General features: G+C 35.8%; 1 protein-coding gene across 1 annotated transcript in view; it reads right to left on the reverse strand.

Annotated features, from left to right (window-relative positions):
- LOC146170396 (NACHT, LRR and PYD domains-containing protein 13-like) overlaps positions 1-19,958 on the reverse strand; it is a 33,207-nt gene extending 13,249 nt beyond the window's left edge. The window contains exons 1-3 of the mRNA XM_083388686.1: positions 19,858-19,958; positions 1,658-1,700; positions 1,396-1,575 (exon numbers count right to left, since the gene is read on the reverse strand). Coding sequence (XP_083244812.1) covers positions 1,396-1,575; positions 1,658-1,700; positions 19,858-19,884 — 250 coding nt within the window. The 5' untranslated portion in view covers positions 19,885-19,958. The remainder of the gene's footprint in view (positions 1-1,395; positions 1,576-1,657; positions 1,701-19,857) is intronic.
- Between the last annotated feature and the right edge of the window lie 5,288 nt (positions 19,959-25,246).

Consider the following 25,246-nt stretch of genomic DNA (forward strand, 5'->3'; position numbering starts at 1 on the left):
AAAATTTGATGTAAATCTTTGGCGGCCGCAAATTATGGAATGCAGTCAGGGTGTATACCACAATCTCAGGCTACTTAGAAATTTCTAAGAATCAAATCCTTTGTCTCCAGTGAATGCTAATTCAGATATTGGTGATGACTGCGAAAATTCAGATAGTGACAAAAGTTGTGATGAGGAGTAAAAAATACTTTTTCTTAATACATTTACAGTTTGTTAAATTTCGTTAATAAACTTGTTGGCTAAACTTGGTGGTTGTAGTAGTGGTAAAAATTTCTACAGCAACTGCTATAGTATTGCTTGTAAGATGGGCATGGTTTTGCAAAGATTCTTATTAATGTTTAAAAAAATAGTTGTTTTTGATAATGCAAAGCCAAAAAGGTCGAGTAGATCGACATCATCTTGATTAAGACGTTTCGATACGAACTTGTATCATATACAGTTAGTGTTCCACATTAACCAATCTACATTACAGATCCGTGCATAGTGTACCCTAGTTGTTTGTCTTACAAACCATTGTACTTAAGTTAAAACCTTCATATATTTTATTTAAAGTTAAAATCAAAGTTATTTTTAACTTGAATTGATTTTTTAATAGTGTGTATAGTATTTGACCTATTTGACCAGTCAAATGCCCAGCTTAGTAATGAGTTATATAGTGTCCACTGACAAACAGCACTTAGACCAGTCGCTTCCAACCTGGGTACAGTTTCGAACACTCAAGGGCGCCTTGAGATATTTTAAAATCTTTTTGATACTTAAGAAGCTTTCTTAATATTCCTGAAATGTTCTCTATTAAAGAGCGCATTTGTAATTTATTATGACTCAATTCCAACAGACTTAAATCATAGTTTGATAATAATATTCAGAAGTGCTGATGGTTCCCAGTTAACGTTTTGTTTGTGATACTGATAAACGACATTCCCTCTATTTTTTTACTACAGGCGCAGATGCCCAACATTTTGCACAAAAGCCGAGAATTAGTGTGCAATTTATTAAACGTAAAAGTTCTCAAATACGCTCTGCAGAAGACCTAGTCTGCTAATATGCGCGCGCGTCGATTCTCCCAATGTGACATGATAGATTATCTAATCACTGTTTGCTTGCCATTGAACAAAGCATCTTTGTCTAACTATGGGATTTTGCCCTCGCGCCTTTTCTGTTTATAATGACATAAATTCCGGCTGTCATTTAGTCGATCCATGTAAGTCACAACACACAACATTGCCTCATTTTACGTAACCCGGACAAAATATTTTGGGAACTCTTTTGTTCATACTTAGCTCAAATAAAGTGATTAAAGCATTTTTGGTGCAAACAAAATGCTAAATTTGGGCCGAAAATGCTTCTAAATTTTAGAAAATCGATTAAAATAGTTAAGTTGTTCCCAAAACTAACCTTTTTTTTCTCTGTTTTCCTTCTTTGCTCTGGCAGCCTTTGCTAGTTTCTTGGAACTTGTTCTTGAGCGATTGCTTGGTGGGGAACCCCCCTTTTTCTTGCTCCTTGCATCCGGATGTTGACTGGTGGAGGGATTATTATCGGAGCCACAAGAGGAAATATCTTCACCAGGGCTTGATCCTAAACAGAAGTACAAGAGTTTAAATCAATGATTAATTGAACTCAAACAACTAACAGCACTTAAACACTAAATATAAATTACCTTGGTCGGAAGTTCCTGCTCTTGATTGTCCAGCAGATTCATGCTGAAACATAAATTAAAATCAAGATTATAAAGAGCTATGCACACCTTGAAATTTCAAACAGGGGGTCAAACTAAACCCAAAAGGGAACTTTATAAACCAGTTTCAAGCCACTTTTTCCTTGAACCTTAACAGAACCTGAATAGTTTTTTGTAAGATTGTAAAGAGCAGAACCAGAACGGAACCAAATTCATATATAGCTTTCTAATTTCTAAGATGTTTTAATTTTAGTGATTATATTATGGTGTATTAGCTGATTTCTTTTTAATATATATGTCGCAAAACTGGAATTTAGTGAATTGCAATTCATTAATTTTTGGAGCATAATGTTTGGAGGTTGTAGTAAGACCTACAATAAGAATATCAAAGGCCATACAGAAGTAAATCAATTCAATAATTGTTCTTTACATTTATTGAACTACATTTTCACGTTTAATGTAACCTCCAAACAACAATGGTCAATACTGAACCGGATCTTACTAATTGCTCTTAAGCAAAACCGGACCTTTAAAGACCGAATTCCTAAAAATCCCTGAACCCGAACCGGTAGAGCCAAAAGGTTTGACTCCCTGGTGATTTTAAGTGAAAAACAATTAATGTATATATCAATGTTCTGTTTACATTGTTGCATTATGTAATTAAGTAAAATTTTGTGCTAAAATTGACAGTTGAACTTTAGTATGACAATATATTACAACCCAGAAGAAAAACTATCATTTTGCCACAAGAAATAAGGGCGCTCTTTCACTATTGTACGTGAAAAGTTATGCAAAAAAAAAATAATAATAATACCGCATACCACAACGCATATTGTTTGGGTTAGGGTTAGCGTTTGGGTGAGGGTGGGTCAAGTAATATTATGTTTATTATTAATAATAACTTGACCCACCCTCAACCAAACGCTAACCCGCACCCTAACCCAAACAATATGTGTTGTGGTATGCGGCATTAGAAGAAAAAAAATTTTTTATTATTTTTTACGTACAATAGTGAAAGAGCGCCGAAATAAAAGTACCAACGAACAAGTTGCTTTATATAAAATGTGTTAATCTATTTAAAATATTCACATATCACATATTATAAACATTAGAAAGACATAATACATTTACAAAAGGTTTAACATTATTAACTAGACGGGGGTGCGGTTGTTGTATATTTTGTCAGGGGGTATATTTTCAGGGCTTAAGGCTGGTTCACACTAGACGCGTTAACGGCAAGCGTCAAGCGTCTGGCGTCTAACGGCTAACGTCGTCCAGTTCACACATAACGCGTTGCCAGCGTTAACGGCAAATTTCCTCGCTTCTAACCGAAAGCGTCAAAGTTGAAATATTTCAACTTTTCCGCAACCGAAAGCGTTTTTGAAAACGCTTTACGTTAACGCTAGACGCGTCTAGTGTGAACCAGCCTTTAGTGTTTATTTTCAATTTTTACTTTTTTTTTTTTTTATTTTTTTTTTTTTATTATTATTTTTTTAATATTTTATATTGTGATTTAACGTCTATGGTTTGCTATACTTTTTCCAACTTTTACTGTGTAAATTTTTGCCATGCCTTGGTCTGAGCAATCACTGTTAAAACAGAGTTTAAATCTGTAGTTTTGAGCAATATGCAAACACGTTTATGTGCCTAATAAGCCACGTTTTATATTGAAAGTTTTGCCAATTTAAATCCAATAAACGCAAGATTTATTTATTTATGACGCCATGTTATGACGTAGCTTTGTAACGTCGTCGTTAAGAATGCGTTAAACTTAAGCTTTTTGTTGTTGCGGCCCTTGTATAATTATATTTGTTTAGACCTGGTGTTGATATGTTTGAATGGTGCAACAATTACAACAGGTGCTAACAGAGATGTGTACACTGCCTGTAGGATTCGCATTTAAATTTGCGGTGGTAAAATATTTTGTGTTGTAAGAGCAATAGGTTTTTTTACTTAGAGAGGCCTCTTTATGAAAGGCAAGTCGCATGTGCATAGTTTTACTAGGCAAGCCACTTCCAACACAAATGTTGCACGCGCGGGACAATAGGGCGCAGCAGGGATACCAGCAGCCGCCTCGTCGCGACGCGAGCTGAATAAAGCAAGTGATATGAAAGCATTCTGTATTGATTTTTCTGCCGCTAGATAGTAGTAGATAGCTGTTATGAACTAAAACGATGACATAACACTTTTGTTTTTTGTCCCCCAATTGGAGGTGCCTAGGGGTGCAGCCTCATAAACCTCTACACAGCACCTTCATACCACTCTACGCCATGTCTGAAAATTTGAAAGTTCTACGATGTCTACTTTTTCTATAATGCTCTGGACAAAAATCGGTCTGAAACATGCCATAGCGGGGGTGCGGTTGTTGTATATTTTGTCAGGGGGTATATTTTCAGGGCTTAGTGTTTATTTTCAATTTTTACTTTATTTTTTTTTTTTTTTTTTTTTTTTTATTACTATTTTTTTTAATATTTTGTATTGTGTACTTTATATTATATATTTTGTTTTTTATTTTCCTTAACTTGTTTCTGCAAGCAAAAACAGATATGGGCCGAAAACTTCCCCACTTAACTTATACCTTTGATGCGAAAGGGGTTCAAATATGGCGTAGTATTTGGGGAATGATCGAAACATATATTTGATAAATAGAATTTACGTAGATAATGCGTATGGTCATTTTATTAAATTTTGAACAGCTTACGTGTTTGAAAAGCAAATATTATTATTCTCTTAAAAACTAAAAATGGTTTAACGCTTTTGCGGCGGTAAAATAAGTTGTTTCTTAACAGCATTAAGTAATTTTACTAAAGAGAAGCCTCGTTTTAAAATGCAAGTCGCACGAGCCCAGTTTAGGACGTGCCACTTCGCACAATGAAAGTCTCACGCGCGGGACAATAAAGCCCAGCAGGCGGTAAGTCGCTTCGTCACTTCACAAGCTGGACAAAGCAAGCGAATATGAACGAATTCTGTATGAAAGTTTTTCTGCTGCTAGATGGCTGTCGTTAGCTACAAAGTGCTAAAACGCAATATTTCAGGTTTTTACCCCCCATGCAAAGGCCCCTGGGAGTGCAGCCTCATAAACTTTTACAAAGCACCTACATACCACTCTACGCCATGTCTGAAAATTTGAAGGTTCTACGATGTCTACTTTTTCTATAAAGCTTCGGACAAAACTCGGTCTGAAACATACCATAGGAAACCATAGGAAACCATAGGAAACCATAGGAAACCATAGGAAACCAAAAAAGAACTAGACGGGGTTGCGGTTGTTGTATATTTTGTCAGGGGGTATATTTTCAGGGCTTAGTGTTTATTTCAAATTTTACTTTATTTTATTATTTTTATTTTTTTTATTTTTTTTATTTTTTATTTTTTTATTTTGTATTGTGTACTTTATATTATATATTTTGTTTTTCATTTTCCTTAACTTGTTTCTGCAAGCAAAAACAGATATGGGCCGAAAACTTCCCCACTTAAAATATGCCTTTGATGCGAAAGGGGTTCAAATATGGCGTAGAATTTGGGGAATGATCGAAACATATATTTGATAAATAGTATTTACGTAGATAATGCGTATGGTCATTTTATTAAATTTTGACCAGCTTACGTGTTTGAAGAGCAAATATTATTATTCTCTTAAAGGCTAAAAATGGTTTAACGCCTATGGTTTGCTATACTTTTGCAAACTTTTACTCGGTAATTTTTTACCATGGCTTGGTCCGAGCAATCACTGTTAAAACAGGCTTTAAATCTGTAGTTTTAAACAATATGAAAAACACTATTATGTTCTCAATACGCAAACTATTAAATCGAAAGTTTTGCTAGATGTTTAGGCCTGATGTTGGTATGCTGGTTGGAGCAAGATGCACGACAGGTGCTAACAGAGAGGCGTAGACTGCCTTAAGATTTCGCATTTAAACTTGCGGCGGTAAATACACCCTATTGACACTTAATTATTAGGCGAAGATTATCGCGAAGTAATTGGTCGCCCGAAAAAAAACTAACGCCGCATTGAAAGCAAGCATTATAAATGAGTCGCCGATATTCTGCTTTGAACATCTCTACTCGCAATGCTTCCCTCCGTTAATTGTACGGTGGGTGAAACTTTATTCACGGCCTTACCTCTTTGTGTATTACCGCGACAATACGATGAAATACGATTTAGAGAATATTGGAAAAATCGTATTTGGAGAATATTTGCTATTTGCACCTGTATAGTATGTTACTGCAATCCAACATATCAACACACAATTTTAAGTTGTGTAGGCCTGGTGTTGATATGTTGGATTAGAGTTGTCACCAGATTTCTCATTTAAATTTGCGGCGGTAAAATAAGTTGTTTCTTAACAGCATTAAGTAATTTTACTAAAGAGAAGCCTCTTTTTAAAATGCAAGTCGCACGAGCCCAGTTTAGGACTTGCCACTTCGCACAATGAAAGTCTCACGCGGCGCGGGACAATAAAGCGCAGCAGGCGGTAAGTCGCTTCGTCACTTCACAAGCTGGACAAAGCAAGCGATTATGAACGAATTCTGTATGAAAGTTTTTCTGCTGCTAGATGGCAGTCGTTAGCTACAAAGTGCTAAAACGCAATATTTCAGGTTTTTACCCCCCAAGCAAAGGCCCCTGGGGGTGCAGCCTCATAAACTTTTACAAAGCACCTACATACCACTCTACGCCATGTCTGAAAATTTGAAGGTTCTACGATGTCTACTTTTTCTATAAAGCTTCGGACAAAAATCGGTCTGAAACATGCCATAGGAAACAATAGGAAACCAAAAAAGAACTAGACGGGGGTGCGGTTGTCGTATATTTTGTCAGGGGGTATATTTTCAGGGCTTAGTGTTTATTTTCAATTTTTACTTTTTTTTATTTTATTTTATTTTATTTTTTATTTTTTTTTTTTTAATATTTTGTATTGTGTACTTTATATTATATATTTTGTTTTTTATTTTCCTTAACTTGTTTCTGCAAGCAAAAACAGATATGGGCCGAAAACTTCCCCACTTAACTTATGCCTTTGATGCGAAAGGGGTTCAAATATGGCGTAGAATTTGGGGAATGATCGAAACATATATTTGATAAATAGAATTTACGTAGATAATGCGTATGGCCATTTTATTAAATTTTGACCAGCTTACGTGTTTGAAAAGCAAATATTATTATTCTCTTAAAAACTAAAAATGGTTTAATGCCTATGGTTTGCTATACTTTTGCAAACTTTTACTCGGTAATTTTTTACCATGGCTTGGTCCGAGCAATCACTGTTAAAACAGGCTTTAAATCTGTAGTTTTAAACAATATGAAAAACACTATTATGTTCTCAATACGCAAACTATTAAATCGAAAGTTTTGCTAGATGTTTAGGCCTGATGTTGGAATGCTGGTTGGAGCAAGATGCACGACAGGTGCTAACAGAGACGCGTAGACTGCCTTAAGATTTCGCATTTAAACTTGTGGCGGTAAATACACCCTATTGACACTTAATTATTAGGCGAAGATTATCGCGAAGTAATTGGTCGCCCGAAAAAAAACTAACGCCGCATTGAAAGCAAGCATTATAAATGAGTCGCCGATATTCTGCTTTGAACATCTCTACTCGCAATGCTTCCCTCCGTTAATTGTACGGTGGGTGAAACTTTATTCACGGCCTTACCTCTTTGTGTATTACCGCGACAATACGATGAAATACGATTTAGAGAATATTGGAAAAATCGTATTTGGAGAATATTTGCTATTTGCACCTGTATAGTATGTTACTGCAATCCAACATATCAACACACAATTTTAAGTTGTGTAGGCCTGGTGTTAATATGTTGGATTAGAGTTGCCACCAGATTTCTCATTTAAATTTGCGGCGGTAAAATAAGTTGTTTCTTAACAGCATTAAGTAATTTTACTAAAGAGAAGCCTCTTTTTAAAATGCAAGTCGCACGAGCCCAGTTTAGGACTTGCCACTTCGCACAATGAAAGTCTCACGCGGCGCGGGACAATAAAGCGCAGCAGGCGGTAAGTCGCTTCGTCACTTCACAAGCTGGACAAAGCAAGCGATTATGAACGAATTCTGTATGAAAGTTTTTCTGCTGCTAGATGGCAGTCGTTAGCTACAAAGTGCTAAAACGCAATATTTCAGGTTTTTACCCCCCAAGCAAAGGCCCCTGGGGGTGCAGCCTCATAAACTTTTACAAAGCACCTACATACCACTCTACGCCATGTCTGAAAATTTGAAGGTTCTACGATGTCTACTTTTTCTATAAAGCTTCGGACAAAAATCGGTCTGAAACATGCCATAGGAAACCATAGGAAACCATAGGAAACCAAAAAAGAACTAGACGGGGGTGCGGTTGTTGTATATTTTGTCAGGGGGTATATTTTCAGGGCTTAGTGTTTATTTTCAATTTTTACTTTTTTTTATTTTATTTTATTTTTTATTTTTTATTTTTTAATATTTTGTATTGTGTACTTTATATTATATATTTTGTTTTTTATTTTCCTTAACTTGTTTCTGCAAGCAAAAACAGATATGGGCCGAAAACTTCCCCACTTAACTTATGCCTTTGATGCGAAAGGGGTTCAAATATGGCGTAGAATTTGGGGAATGATCGAAACATATATTTGATAAATAGAATTTACGTAGATAATGCGTATGGCCATTTTATTAAATTTTGACCAGCTTACGTGTTTGAAAAGCAAATATTATTATTCTCTTAAAAACTAAAAATGGTTTAATGCCTATGGTTTGCTATACTTTTGCAAACTTTTACTCGGTAATTTTTTACCATGGCTTGGGCCGAGCAATCACTGTTAAAACAGGCTTTAAATCTGTAGTTTTAAACAATATGAAAAACACTATTATGTTCTCAATACGCAAACTATTAAATCGAAAGTTTTGCTAGATGTTTAGGCCTGATGTTGGAATGCTGGTTGGAGCAAGATGCACGACAGGTGCTAACAGAGACGCGTAGACTGCCTTAAGATTTCGCATTTAAACTTGTGGCGGTAAATACACCCTATTGACACTTAATTATTAGGCGAAGATTATCGCGAAGTAATTGGTCGCCCGAAAAAAAACTAACGCCGCATTTAAAGCAAGCATTATAAATGAGTCGCCGATATTCTGCTTTGAACATCTCTACTCGCAATGCTTCCCTCCGTTAATTGTACGGTGGGTGAAACTTTATTCACGGCCTTACCTCTTTGTGTATGATTTCGCATTTAAATTTGCGGCGGTAAAATAAGTTGTTTCTTAACAGCATTAAGTAATTTTACTAAAGAGAAGCCTCGTTTTAAAATGCAAGTCGCACGAGCCCAGTTTAGGACGTGCCACTTCGCACAATGAAAGTCTAACGCGCGGGACAATAAAGCCCAGCAGGCGGTCAGTCGCTTCGTCACTTCACAAGCTGGACAAAGCAAGCGAATATGAACGAATTCTGTATGAAAGTTTTTCTGCTGCTAGATGGCAGTCGTTAGCCACAAAGTGCTAAAACGCAATGTTTCAGGTTTTTACCCCCAAGCAAAGGCCCCTGGGGGTGCAGCCTCATAAACTTTTACAAAGCACCTACATACCACTCTACGCCATGTCTGAAAATTTAAAGGTTCTACGATGTCTACTTTTTCTATAAAGCTTCGGACAAAACTCGGTCTGAAACATACCATAGGAAACCATAGGAAACCATAGGAAACCATAGGAAACCATAGGAAACCAAAAAAGAACTAGACGGGGGTGCGGTTGTAGTTTATTTTGTCAGGGGGTATACTTTCAAGGTTTAGTGTTATTTTTTTTTAATTTTAAATTTTTTTTTTTTTCAATTTTTTTTTTTAATATTTTTGATTGACTTAATTATTTATTTTTATTTTTCAATATTTTTATTTTTTAATGTTTTTATTTTTATTATTTATTTTTTTAATTTAGTTTTTTTTGATTTTTGTTTTAATTTTTCATTTTTTATGTTTTATTTTTATTTTTATTTTCATTTTTTTTTTATTTAATACTTTTTATTTTTTAATATTTTGTATTGTGTATTTTATATTATATATTTTGTTTTTCATTTTCCTTAACTTGTTTCTGCAAGCAAAAACAGATATGGGCCGAAAAATTCCCCACTTAAGCCTTTGATGCGAAAGGGATTCAAATATGGCGTAGATTTTGGGAAATGATCGAAACATATATTTGATAAATAGAATTTACGTAGATAGTGTGTATGGCCATTTTATTACATTTTGGCCAGCTTACGTGTTTGAAAAACAAATATTATCATTCTCCCAAAGACTTAAAATAGTTTAACGCCTATGGTTTGCTATACTTTTGCAAACTTTTGCTCGGTAAATTTTTACCATGGCTTGGTCCGAGCAATCACTGTTAAAACAGACTTTAAATCTGTAGTTTTAAACAATATGAAACACACTATTATGTTCTCAATACGAAAACTATTAAATCGAAAGTTTTGCTAGTTGTTTAGGCCTGATGTTGGTAGGTTGGTTGGAGCAACATGCACAACAGGTGCTAACAGAGAGGCGTACACTGCCTTAAGATTTCGCATTTAAATTTGCAGCGGACACTTGATTATTAGGCGAAGCTTATCGCAAAGTAATTGGTCGGCCGAAAAAATGCTGACGCTGCATTTAAAGCAAGCATTATAAATGTGTCGCCGATATTCTGCTTTGAACATCTCTACTCGCAATGCTTCCCTCCGTTAATTGTACGCTGGGTGAAACTTTATTCACGGCCTTACCTCTTTGTGTATTACCGCGACAATACGATGAAATACGATTTGGAGAATATTGGAAACATCGTATTTGGAGAATATTTGCTATTTGCACCTGTTCTGTATGTTACTCCAATCCAACATATCTACACACAATTATAAGTTGTGTATAATAATATAATAAATTATGGCTTTGAAGCGAAGGGGGTTCAAATATGGCGTAGATTTTGGCAAATGATCGAAACATACATTTGATCAATAAAAATTTACGTAGATAATGCTTACGGCCATGTTATTACATTTTGGTCAGCTAGCATGTTTAAAAAGTCAATATTTTCATTCTCTCTAAATGATTTAACGTCTATGGTTTGCTATACTTTTTCCAACTTTTACTGTGTAAATTTTTACCATGCCTTGGTCTGAGCAATCACTGTTGAAACAGAGTTTAAACTGTAGTTTTGAGCAATATGCAAACACGTTTATGTGCCTAATAAGCCACGTTTTATATTGAAAGTTTTGCCAATTTAAATCCAATAAACGCAAGATTTATTTATTTATGACGCCATGTTATGACGTAGCTTTGTAACGTCGTCGTTAAGAATGCGTTAAACTTAAGCTTTTTGTTGTTGCGGCCCTTGTATAATTATATTTGCTTAGACCTGGTGTTGATATGTTTGAATGGTGCAACAATTACAACATGTGCTAACAGAGATGTGTACACTGCCTGTAGGATTCGCATTTAAATTTGCGGTGGTAAAATATTTTGTGTTGTAAGAGCAATAGGTTTTTTACTTAGAGAGGCCTCTTTATGAAAGGCAAGTCGCATGTGCATAGTTTTACTAGGCAAGCCACTTCCAACACAAATGTTGCACGCGCGGGACAATAGGGCGCAGCAGGGATGCCAGCAGCCGCCTCGTCGCGACGCGAGCTGGACAAAGCAAGCGAATATGAACGAATTCTGTATGAAAGTTTTTCTGCTGCTAGATGGCTGTCGTTAGCTACAAAGTGCTAAAACGCAATATTTCAGGTTTTTACCCCCCAAGCAAAGGCCCCTGGGGGTGCAGCCTCATAAACTTTTACAAAGCACCTACATACCACTCTACGCCATGTCTGAAAATTTAAAGGTTCTACGATGTCTACTTTTTCTATAAAGCTTCGGACAAAACTCGGTCTGAAACATACCATAGGAAACCATAGGAAACCATAGGAAACCATAGGAAACCATAGGAAACCAAAAAAGAACTAGACGGGGGTGCGGTTGTTGTATATTTTGTCAGGGGATATATTTTCAGGGCTTAGTGTTTATTTTCAATTTTTACTTTATTTTAATTTTTTTTTTTTTTAATTTTTTTTTTAATATTTTGTATTGTGTACTTTATATTATATATTTTGTTTTTCATTTTCCTTAACTTGTTTCTGCAAGCAAAAACAGATATGGGCCGAAAACTTCCCCACTTAAAATATGCCTTTGATGCGAAAGGGGTTCAAATATGGCGTAGAATTTGGGGAATGATCGAAACATATATTTGATAAATAGAATTTACTTAGATAATGCATATGGCTATTTTATTAAATTTTGACCAGCTTACGTGTTTGAAAATCAAATATTATCATTCTCTTAAAGACTAAAAATGGTTTAACGCCTATGGTTTGCTATACTTTTGCAAACTTTCACTAGGTAATTTTTTACCATAGCTTGGTCCGAGCAATCACTGTTAAAACAGGCTTTAAATCTGTCGTTTCAAACAATATGAAAAACACTATTACGTGCCTAATACGCAAACTATTAAATCGAAAGTTTTGCTAGATAAGTTTAGGCCTGATGTTGGTATGCTGGTTGGAGCAAGATGCACAACAGGTGCTAACAGAGAGGCGTAGACTGCCTTAAGATTTCGCATTTAAACTTGCGGCGGTAAATACACCCTATTGACACTTAATTATTAGGCGAAGCTTATCGCGAAGTAATTGGTCGCCCCAAAAAATGCTGACGCCGCATTTAAAGCAAGCATTATAAATGTGTCGCCGATATTCTGCCTTGAACATCCCTACTCGAAATGCTTCCCTCCGTTAATTGTACGGTGGGTGAAACTTTATTCACGGCCTTACCTCTTTGTGTATTACCGCGACAATACGATGAAATACGATTTGGAGAATATTGGAAACATCGTATTTGGAGAATATTTGCTATTTGCACCTGTTCTGTATGTTACTTCAATCCAACATATCTACACACAATTATAAGTTGTGTATAATAATATAATAACTTATGGCTTTGAAGCGAAGGGGGTTCAAATATGGCGTAGATTTTGGCAAATGATCGAAACATACATTTGATCACTAAAAATTTACGTAGATAATGCTTACGGCCATGTTATTACATTTTGGTCAGCTAGCATGTTTAAAAAGTCAATATTTTCATTCTCTCTAAATGATTTAACGTCTATGGTTTGCTATACTTTTTCCAACTTTTACTGTGTAAATTTTTACCATGCCTTGGTCTGTGCAATCACTGTTGAAACAGAGTTTAAATCTGTAGTTTTTAGCAATATGCAAACACGTTTATGTGCCTAATAAGCCACGTTTTATATTGAAAGTTTTGCCAATTTAAATCCAATAAACGCAAGATTTATTTATTTATGACGCCATGTTATGACGTAGCTTTGTAACGTCGTCGTTAAGAATGCGTTAAACTTAAGCTTTTTGTTGTTGCGGCCCTTGTATAATTATATTTGCTTAGACCTGGTGTTGATATGTTTGAATGGTGCAACAATTACAACATGTGCTAACAGAGATGTGTACACTGCCTGTAGGATTCGCATTTAAATTTGCGGTGGTAAAATATTTTGTGTTGTAAGAGCAATAGGTTTTTTTACTTAGAGAGGCCTCTTTATGAAAGGCAAGTCGCATGTGCATAGTTTTACTAGGCAAGCCACTTCCAACACAAATGTTGCACGCGCGGGACAATAGGGCGCAGCAGGGATGCCAGCAGCCGCCTCGTCGCGACGCGAGCTGGACAAAGCAAGCGAATATGAACGAATTCTGTATGAAAGTTTTTCTGCTGCTAGATGGCTGTCGTTAGCTACAAAGTGCTAAAACGCAATATTTCAGGTTTTTACCCCCCAAGCAAAGGCCCCTGGGAGTGCAGCCTCATAAACTTTTACAAAGCACCTACATACCACTCTACGCCATGTCTGAAAATTTGAAGGTTCTACGATGTCTACTTTTTCTATAAAGCTTCGGACAAAACTCGGTCTGAAACAAACCATAGGAAACCATAGGAAACCATAGGAAACCATAGGAAACCAAAAAAGAACTAGACGGGGGTGCGGTTGTTGTATATTTTGTCAGGGGATATATTTTCAGGGCTTAGTGTTTATTTTCAATTTTTACTTTATTTTAATTTTTTTTTTTTTAATTTTTTTTTTAATATTTTGTATTGTGTACTTTATATTATATATTTTGTTTTTCATTTTCCTTAACTTGTTTCTGCAAGCAAAAACAGATATGGGCCGAAAACTTCCCCACTTAAAATATGCCTTTGATGCGAAAAGGGTTCAAATATGGCGTAGAATTTGGGGAATGATCGAAACATATATTTGATAAATAGAATTTACTTAGATAATGCATATGGCTATTTTATTAAATTTTGACCAGCTTACGTGTTTAAAAATCAAATATTATCATTCTCTTAAAGACTAAAAATGGTTTAACGCCTATGGTTTGCTATACTTTTGCAAACTTTCACTAGGTAATTTTTTACCATAGCTTGGTCCGAGCAATCACTGTTAAAACAGGCTTTAAATCTGTCGTTTCAAACAATATGAAAAACACTATTACGTGCCTAATACGCAAACTATTAAATCGAAAGTTTTGCTAGATAAGTTTAGGCCTGATGTTGGTATGCTGGTTGGAGCAAGATGCACAACAGGTGCTAACAGAGAGGCGTAGACTGCCTTAAGATTTCGCATTTAAACTTGCGGCGGTAAATACACCCTATTGACACTTGATTATTAGGCGAAGCTTATCGCGAAGTAATTGGTCGCCCCAAAAAATGCTGACGCCGCATTTAAAGCAAGCATTATAAATGTGTCGCCGATATTCTGCCTTGAACATCCCTACTCGAAATGCTTCCCTCCGTTAATTGTACGGTGGGTGAAACTTTATTCACGGCCTTACCTCTTTGTGTATTACCGCGACAATACGATTTGGAGAATATTGGAAACATCGTATTTGGAGAATATATGCTATTTGCACCTGTTCTGTATGTTACTCCAATCCAACATATCTACACACAATTATAAGTTGTGTATAATAATATAATAACTTATGGCTTTGAAGCGAAGGGGGTTCAAATATGGCGTAGATTTTGGCAAATGATCGAAACATACATTTGATCAATAAAAATTTACGTAGATAATGCTTACGGCCATGTTATTACATTTGGGTCAGCTAGCATGTTTAAAAAGTCAATATTTTCATTCTCTCTAAATGATTTAACGTCTATGGTTTGCTATACTTTTTTCAACTTTTACTGTGTAAATTTTTACCATGCCTTGGTCTGAGCAATCACTGTTGAAACAGAGTTTAAATCTGTAGTTTTGAGCAATATGCAAACACGTTTATGTGCCTAATAAGCCACGTTTTATATTGAAAGTTTTGCCAATTTAAATCCAATAAACGCAAGATTTATTTATTTATGACGCCATGTTATGACGTAGCTTTGTAACGTCGTCGTTAAGAATGCGTTAAACTTAAGCTTTTTGTTGTTGCGGCCCTTGTATAATTATATTTGCTTAGACCTGGTGTTGATATGTTTGAATGGTGCAACAATTACAACATGTGCTAACAGAGATGTGTACACTGCCTGTAGGATTCGCATTTAAATTTGCGGTGGTAAAATATTTTGTGTTGTAAGAGCAATAGGTTTTTTTACTTAGAGAGGCCTCTTTATGAAAGGCAAGTCGCATGTGCATAGTTTTACTGGGCAAGCCACTTCCAACACAAATGTTGCACGCGCGGGACAATAGGGCGCAGCAGGGATGCCAGCAGCCGCCTCGTCGCGACGCGAGCTGGACAAAGCAAGCGAATATGAACGAATTCTGTATGAAAGTTTTTCTGCTGCTAGATGGCTGTCGTTAGCTACAAAGTGCTAAAACGCAATATTTCAGGTTTTTACCCCCCAAGCAAAGGCCCCTGGGAGTGCAGCCTCATAAACTTTTACAAAGCACCTACATACCACTCTACGCCATGTCTGAAAATTTGAAGGTTCTACGATGTCTACTTTTTCTATAAAGCTTCGGACAAAAATCGGTCTGAAATATACCATAGGAAACCAAAAAAGACTAGACGGGGGTGCGGTTGTTGTATATTTTGTCAGGGGGTATATTGTCAGGGCTTAGTGTTTATTTTTATTTTGTTTTAATTTTTTTTATTTTATTTTTTTTATTTTATACTTTTTATTATTTAATATTTTGTATTGTGTATTTTATATTATATATTTCATTATTTGTTTTTCATTTTCCTTAACTTGTTTCTGCAAGCAAAAACAGATATGGGCCGAAAACTTCCCCACTTTGATGCGAAAGGGGTTCAAATATGGCGTAGAATTTGGGGAATGATCGAAACATATATTTGATAAATAGAATTTGCGTAGATAATGTACATGGCACTTTTATTACATTTTTGCCAGAGCTTACGTGTTTTAAAACCAAATATTATCATTCTCCTAAAGACTTAAAATGGTTTAACGCCTATGGTTTGCAATACTTTTGCAAACTTTTACTCGGTAAATTTTTACCATGGCTTGGTCCGAGCAATCACTGTTAAAACAGGCTTTAAATCTGTAGTTTTAAACAATATGAAAAACACTATTATGTTCTCAATACGCAAACTATTAAATCGAAAGTTTTGCTAGATGTTTAGGCCTGATGTTGGTAGTATGCTGGTTGGAGCAAGATGTACGACAGGTGCTAACAGAGAGGCGTAGACTGCCTTAAGATTTCGCATTTAAGTTTGCGGCGGTAAATACACCCTATTGACACTTGATTATTAGGCGAAGCTTATCGCAAAGTAATTGGTCGCCCCAAAAAATGCTGACGCCGCATTTAAAGCAAGCATTATAAATGAGTCGCCGATATTCTGCTTTGAACATCTCTACTCGCAATGCTTCCCTCCGTTAATTGTACGGTGGGTGACACTTTATTCACGGCCTTACCTCTTTGTGTATTACCGCGCCAATACGATGAAATACGATTTGGAGAATATTGGAAAAATCGTATTTGGAGAATATTTGCTATTTGCACCTGTATAGTATGTTACTCCAATCCAACATATCAACACACAATTTTAAGTTGTGTAGGCCTGGTGTTGATATGTTGGATTAGAGTTGCCACCAGATTTCGCATTTAAATTTGCGGTGGTAAAATAAGTTGTTTCTTCACAGCATTAAGTAATTTTACTAAAGAGAAGCCTCGTTTTAAAATGCAAGTCGCACGAGCCCAGTTGCCACTTCGCACAATGAAAGTCTCACACGCGGGACAATAAAGCACAGCAGGCGATGAGTCGCTTCGTCACTTCACAAGCTGGACAAAGCAAGCGAATATGAACGAATTCTGTATGAAAGTTTTTCTGCTGCTAGATGGCAGTCGTTAGCTAGAAAGAGCTAAAACGCAATATTTCAGGTTTTTACCCCCCAAGCAAAGGCCCCTGGGGGTGCAGCCTCATAAACTTCTACAAAGCACCTACATACCACTCTATGCCATGTCTGAAAATTTGAAGGTTCTACGATGTCTACTTTTTCTATAAAGCTTCGGACAAAAGTCGGTCTGAAACATACCATAGGAAACCATAGGAAACCATAGGAAACCATAGGAAACCATAGGAAACCATAGGAAACCAAAAAAGAACTAGACGGGGGTGCGGTTGTTGTATATTTTGTCAGGGGGTATATTTTCAGGGCTTAGTGTTTATTTTCAATTTTTACTTTATTTTATTTTTTTTATTTTTTTTTTTAATATTTTGTATTGTGTACTTTATATTATATATTTTGTTTTTTATTTTCCTTAACTTGTTTCTGCAAGCAAAAACAGATATGGGCCGAAAACTTCCCCACTTAACTTATGCCTTTGATGCGAAAGGGGTTCAAATATGGCGTAGAATTTGGGGAATGATCGAAACATATATTTGATAAATAGAATTTACGTAGATAATGCGTATGGTCATTTTATTAAATTTTGACCAGCTTACGTGTTTGAAAAGCAAATATTATTATTCTCTGAAAGACTAAAAATGGTTTAACGCCTATGGTTTGCAATACTTTTGCAAACTTTTACTCGGTAATTTTTTACCATGGCTTGGGCCGAGCAATCACTGTTAAAACAGGCTTTAAATCTGTAGTTTTAAACAATATGAAAAACACTGTTATGTTCTCAATACGCAAACTATTAAATCGAAAGTTTTGCTAGATGTTCAGGCCTGATGTTGGTGGTATGCTGGTTGGAGCAAGATGCACGACAGGTGCTAACAGAGAGGCGTAGACTGCCTTAAGATTTCGCATTTAAACTTGCGGCGGTAAATACACCCTATTGACACTTAATTATTAGGCGAAGATTATCGCGAAGTAATTGGTCGCCCGAAAAAAAAACTAACGCCGCATTGAAAGCAAGCATTATAAATGAGTCGCCGATATTCTGCTTTGAACATCTCTACTCGCAATGCTTCCCTCCGTTAATTGTACGGTGGGTGACACTTTATTCACGGCCTTACCTCTTTGTGTATTACCGCGACAATACGATGAAATACGATTTGGAGAATATTGGAAAATCGTATTTGGAGAATATTTGCTATTTGCACCTGTATAGTATGTTACTCTAATCCAACATATCAACACACAATTTTAAGTTGTGTAGGCCTGGTGTTGATATGTTGGATTAGGGTTGCCACCAGATTTCGCATTTAAATTTGCGGCGGTAAAATAAGTTGTTTCTTAAGAGCATTAATAATTTTACTAAAGAGAAGCCTTGTTTTAAAATGCAAGTCGCACGAGCCCAGTTTAGGACGTGCCACTTCGCACAATGAAAGTCTCACGCGCGGGACAATAAAGCGCAGCAGGCGGTAAGTCGCTTCGTCACTTCACAAGCTGGACAAAGCAAGCGAATATGAACGAATTCTGTATGAAAGTTTATCTGCTGCTAGATGGCAGTCGTTAGCTAGAAAGGCAGTATGGCACCAGGATTACGTATTTGCTGAATATCACGCAATGCGAACATTGGCTGCTACAACTTAAGGTTTTACGTTTGTGGTTCCCTATTGATATATGTCACTGTTTTTTTACGTAAAGGATGTTTGACGTGCTTAGCCGTTGGGTATTTAGTCGTTTTAACTAAAAAAAATAAGGTTTAGGTTTGTTAGTTATTCCCGATCGATATACATATCACGAAATGTCGTCACATTGAAGCCGATTAGGTTAGCGCTTATTTACTAAAGCATCCCGAGAATGATGTGGCGCCGGCAGTTTTGCTAAAGTTGCAAGATTACAAATATTAACCCCGCTGTGCGATTCTTTGTAAATGTTCAAAACAGTTTGTTAATTATACTTGATTTTTGTAAAATAGATTTTGTCGGATTATACTAAGTTCCAAAGTAAGGTTGATCGCTGTTCGGTAGCAACTGTAAAACTAAAGATATAGTTATGTTTGTTAAATGCGTTCAGTTTGTATAGAAGCGCAGCTGAACTACGGGCTTTATATTGCCGTACAGTTTAAACCAGGGGTTCTCAAACTGGGGTCCATGAAGGTCTAATTGAAATATTAGTGTATATTTAGGAAGTAATCAATTCATCAAACGAAACAGTTTATTTAAAAATAAAACGGTTTTGCACTGAATGTATTAAGACTCATTTTATTTTCACATTTTTGGACCGAAAACAGCAGATTTAAGAAGTCTATTTGTATTGTGACGTCATTTTATAACGTCATTTTGCCTACCGTGGTCCACGCGAGTCCCCAAAAACTTTTAGGGGCCGCGATAAAAAAAGTTTAAGAACCCCTTGTTTAAACACTGCGACAGAATCTCTGTTTAAATAGGTACTTTTAAACTAAATACCGTTTTGTTTGGTAATTGCTGCTGTTTGCTAAAGTTGCGAGATTAGTGAGACCTAACCTCCCAAAATGTCACTATAAACCCTTTTTTGAAGCTAAATGGTTTAACATTAGTTTATAATATTCATTAAAGCTATTTAAAATCGAACTAATAAACCGAAAGAGTTAGTATAGACGCATTACAAGGTCGTATGTTATACAGGCATGATTAAAAACAATTTTGCCATTTTTCAGAAAATATGCAATGTGTGTATTGTGAAGTTAATAAGATAAGTTCACTTTGTCAAATACCAGTGCTAGACAGATTTATGAGGATGGTGACATGGAATTAAAAATCCAAAGCAGCAAAGATTTTTATTATTTTATACGACAAAAACTTACTTGGTTTTGGTTTGGAGTATCGGCCATGTCATTCCTTGTGCTTGATTGGTTGATACAGTTTTTTTTACCAAATACAGTCTGTAAAATGAAACAAGATACAAAGTTAATGACAGCATGGGTATATAGCCTACTGTGATATCTGTGATCTAACCCTGTTGAACTAGCACTGCCCAACGATTGACATACACATAATATTATACCAGGTACAGAGGTACAGGCTCAGTGGGAGCAAGTCGTGAGACGATAATTATAGCAGCGTTGCCTGCTGGATCTTGTTCGTACAATAGTGATTGTCAACCTTTAGCACACGGACCAATGTTACGCGAACAGCTTTCTGGCTGCAATCGAAGTTTTATAGAAATGAACGCAAGTACATTGCGGCATTGCGGCAAGACGACCCATAATCTTAAATGTACGGCTAACGCTCAAAATAGTTGTTCTTTATTCTTTATTTGGCTTATTAAATCTAAGTAAACTTGAGTAAAAATGGTTTCTTTTGAAACCAGGTAGCTCGAAGTGACATTAAAAACACCACAGATTGGAGTGTGGCAGGAAAAGTTTGAGATCCACTGATTTAAGGTTTTGATGTTATAAACTTACCTGACATTCCTGTTCATATACCTACACAACATTACACATTTACCTCAGTACAGCAGTAAGGCGCTTGCACCAAGTCGCAGACAACAACCAAACGCTAGCTCTTTGTTGAAGGCGGACTGGTATTTCCTTGTTCTAAAGGAAATGACGTTAGGGCTCCATCCATTTAGTTTGGCCTCCAACGCCTTTACTCATTTCCTGTCTGGAAATCACGCGAGCTATTGTAAAGGTAAAAAAATCCCCAGCTTCAATTTCGGTTGCATAGAAATGCGTATTCTCATTGTTCTATAGTTAGTTTAGTTGCTTCACTGGCGCAATGATAATAACTCCATTAGACTTATTTACTTGAGTTTAGGAATATCCGTAATTTGGTTTATTAGAGCATGTCAAATTGAAGTGAAATCCTTGTCTATAAATTAAACGTTAAACATTAAAACTGGTAAACTCGTGCGAATATGAGCAAAATCTCAAGTAAAAAATAACATAAACGCAACATACAGCAATTGAATTGTTTTATCTTTCAAAATTAAGATAAATTAGACGGGGGTGCGGTTGCTGTATATTTTGTCAGGGGGTGTATTTTCAAGGTTTAGTGTTATTTTTTTTTATTTTAAATTTTTATTTTTTTTATTTGTTATGTTTTAATATTTTTTTAATTGACCTAATTTTAAATATATAGTATGTCTTAGATGTGATAGGGGTAGTTGCCAGGGTTTCATTTTATTATCCGTTAGTTTGGTAAAGACTATGCAAAATTAATTTAAGAATCGTTTTGCAATCAAAATATTTTATTTATTTATTTTTTTTCATTTTTGCCGCTACAAAACAAAAATTCTATTTCCAGAGACAATGGCAAACTGGCACTTGACGCCTGAAAGCTTTACCTTCAAGAAAACTTTCAAACTTTTTTAAATTATGATTCAATCTGGCGACATAGTTCACGAACGTCATATAAATAAAGCTTCTAGCAATGCCTCCCTGCTTTACGATGGGTGAAACTTTATTTGGCCTTGCCTCTTCATGTAATACCGCGATAATAAATTAAAATACGGCAAGGTATTTGGGAAATGATCGAGAAATATATTTGATAAATAGAATTTACGTAGATAATGCGTGCGGTCATGTTATTGAATTTTGACGAGGTAACTTGTTTAAATATAATAATTCTCTTAAAATTATTTAACGCCTATAGTTTGCTATGCTCTTGCCAATTTTACTCGGTAATATTTTACCCTGGTTTGGTCCGCATTCAGCTTTATGTTTTGCTTGCTGCGGCCCTTGGACAATTTTAATTTGTTTAGGCCTGGTGTTGATATGTTTAATTAAAGTAAAATGCGCAACAGGTGCAAACAGAGAGGCGTACACTGCCCCGAGATTTCGCATTTATATTTGCGGCAGTAAAATATGTTGTTTCGTAACAGTAGTAGGTTATTTCACTAAGTGAAGCCTCTTTCTTAAATGCAAGTCGCACGCGCCAAGTTTTACTAACGCAGCCACTTCGAACAATGAACGTTGCACGCGCGGGACAATGAAGCGCAGCGTGATGTCATCAACCACTTAGTCGCTTCACGAGTTGAACCAAGGAAGCGATATAAACAAATTCTGTATCGTGTTTTTCTGCCGCTAGGTAGGAGTAGATAACTACAAAGAGCTAGAACGATGACGTCACAATATTTTAAGTATTTGGCCCCCCAGTCAGAGGCCCCTAGGGGTACAGCCTCATAAACCTCGACATCGCACCTTCATACCACTCTACGCCATGTCTGAAAATTTGAAAGTTCTACGATGTTTACTTTTTCTATAAAGCTCCGGACAAAATCGGTCTGAAACATTTTCGGGCAAAAACAAGATATGTCCCGAAAATAAATTTTCGGCCCATATAATAAAATGTAGGTGTCAACAGTCGCCTTTATTAATTATTATTACTCGCATTGCTTAACTTGGCGTCTTTATGCACGTGACGGTTGTCCATACCAACACAGAATATTAATTGCTAACTAGACGGGGGTGCGGTTGTAGTATATTTTGTCAGGGGGTATATTTTCAGGGCTTGTTTTATTTTTTATTTTTTATTTTTTATTTTTTATTTTTTATTTTTTATTTTTTATTTTTTATTTTTTATTTTTTATTTTTTATTTTTTATTTTTTATTTTTTATTTTTTATTTTTTATTTTTTATTTTTTATTTTTTATTTTTTATTTTTTATTTTTTATTTTTTATTTTTTATTTTTTATTTTTTATTTTTTATTTTTTATTTTTTATTTTTTATTTTTTATTTTTTATTTTTTATTTTTTATTTTTTATTTTTTATTTTTTATTGTATATTTTATATTATGTATTTTATATTTTGTTTTTTATTTTCCTTAACTTGTTTCTGCAAGCAAAAACAGATATGGGCCGAAAACTTCCCCACTTAAAATATGCCTTTGATGCGAAAGAGTTTCAAATATGGCGCAGAATTTGGGGAATGATCGAAACATATATTTGATAAATAGAATTTACGTAGATAATGCGTATGTTCATTTTATTAAATTTTGACCAGCTTACGTGTTTGAAAGGCAAATATTATTATTCTCTTAAAGACTAAAAATGGTTTAACGCCTATGGTTTGCTATACTTTTGCAAACTTTTACTCGGTAATTTTTTACCATGGCTTGGGCCGAGCAATCACTGTTAAAACAGGCTTTAAATCTGTAGTTTTAAACAATATGAAAAACACTATTATGTTCTCAATACGCAAACTATTAAATCGAAAGTTTTGCTAGATGTTTAGGCCTGATGTTGGTAGTATGCTGGTTGGAGCAAGATGCACGACAGGTGCTAACACAGAGGCGTAGACTGCCTTAAGATTTCGCATTTAAACTTGCGGCGGTAAATACACCCTATTGACATTTAATTATTAGGCGAAGATTATCGCGAAGTAATTGGTCGCCCGAAAAAAAACTAACGCCGCATTGAAAGCAAGCATTATAAATAAGTCGCCGATATTCTGCTTTGAACATCTCTACTCGCAATGCTTCCCTCCGTTAATTGTACGGTGGGTGAAACTTTATTCACGGCCTTACCTCTTTGTGTATTACCGCGACAATACGATGAAATACGATTTGGAGAATATTGGCAAAATCGTATTTGGAGAATATTTGCTATTTGCACCTGTATAGTATGTTGCTCCAATCCAACATATCAACACACAATTTTAAGTTGTGTAGGCCTGATGTTGATATGTTGGATTAGAGTTGCCACCAGATTTCGCATTTAAATTTGCGGCGGTAAAATAAGTTGTTTCTTAACAGCATTAAGTAATTTTACTAAAGAGAAGTCTCGTTTTAAAATGCAAGTCGCACGAGCCCAGTTTAGGACGTGCCACTTCACACAATGAAGTCTCACGCGCGGGACAATAAAGCGCAGCAGGCGGTAAGCCGCTTCGTCACTTCACAAGCTGGACAAAGCAAGCGAATATGAACGAATTCTGTATGAAAGTTTATCTGCTGCTAGATGGCAGTCGTTAGCTACAAAGTGCTAAAACGCAATATTTCAGGTTTTTACCCCCCAACAAATTGGTAAAATATTAACATGTTTACAAACCTAATGTAGCAATTTAAAAACAACCATTCTCATATAAAATGTGGGCGCTTGTCTAGAATCCTACCACAGTTATGAAACCAAGGCACAAAATTGAGTTAGGTTGCGGGTTAGCGTTTGGGTGTGGGTGGGTCAAGTATTATTATATTCTTTATTTAATAATAATACTTGACCCACCTTAACCCAAACGCTAACCCGCAACCTAACCCAAATAATGCGCGTTGTGGTAGGATTCTAGACCAGCGCCAAAATGTGTTAATCTATTTAAAATATTCACATATTATAAACATTAGAAAGACATAATACATTTACAAAGGTTTAACATTATTAATAAAATGTAGGTGTCAACAGTCGCCTTTATTAATTATTATTACTCGCATTGCTTAACTTGGCGTCTTTATGCACGTGACGGTTGTCCATACCAACACAGAATATTAATTGCTAATTAACAATTCGCCACTGAAAAGAAACACGAAAATACAAAATACATTCACAAAAGGTTTAATATCGATTTACAATAACGAAACTAATTGTCAAAATTATAATTTCATGAAAGAAATTAATATGGGAGAGTAAATATATTAATAATATTCCATAACACCCTGTATTGATTCGGTGACACCTTGTCACTGCTTTGGTGAAAAAGTTACGACCCCTCCTCCAATGCCACGTGAACAAAACCAAAAAGCTGCTAATATTTCGGGAAGTTTTTAAATTCGAGAACCACAATCTCGCTTAGCTGCGCCTCTTGACCAAATATGTAGCTTCGGAAACTTTACGGTGGCTTGGCGAGCCAAGAAGCATAACGTTAGCGCCACAGCGCAACAATCACGAGGAATTTGGAATCCAATTCAGCTCTCTGTTGCCTCTAACGAACAACTGCGGCTTGCTTCACAGAGGCTGACAACTTGGCGAGCTCTTTAGCATAACGTTAGCGCTGTCTGGAACATCAAGTCATTAACCATAAGTCATTGCAGCACTGTATAGATAGCATTGTCGGTTCAACCATTAGGCTTCTAAGTCTATCCTTAGGCCCTGGAAAAATTCGGCCCTCAATTTTTTTAAGGTAAATGTTTTGTATAGCTGATAGTGATACAGACCCAGTGTAAGGACAGTTTTTGCTTAAAAACGAATACTGGTTACATTTAATACTTGTGTTTGGCTTGGAAAATTAGGCCCGTATCTATTAAACAGCCTTAGGCCTAAATCC

Source organism: Ascidiella aspersa, chromosome 1 (assembly GCF_963924565.1).
Source record: "Ascidiella aspersa chromosome 1, kaAscAspe10.2, whole genome shotgun sequence".
Lineage (NCBI taxonomy): Eukaryota > Metazoa > Chordata > Ascidiacea > Phlebobranchia > Ascidiidae > Ascidiella > Ascidiella aspersa.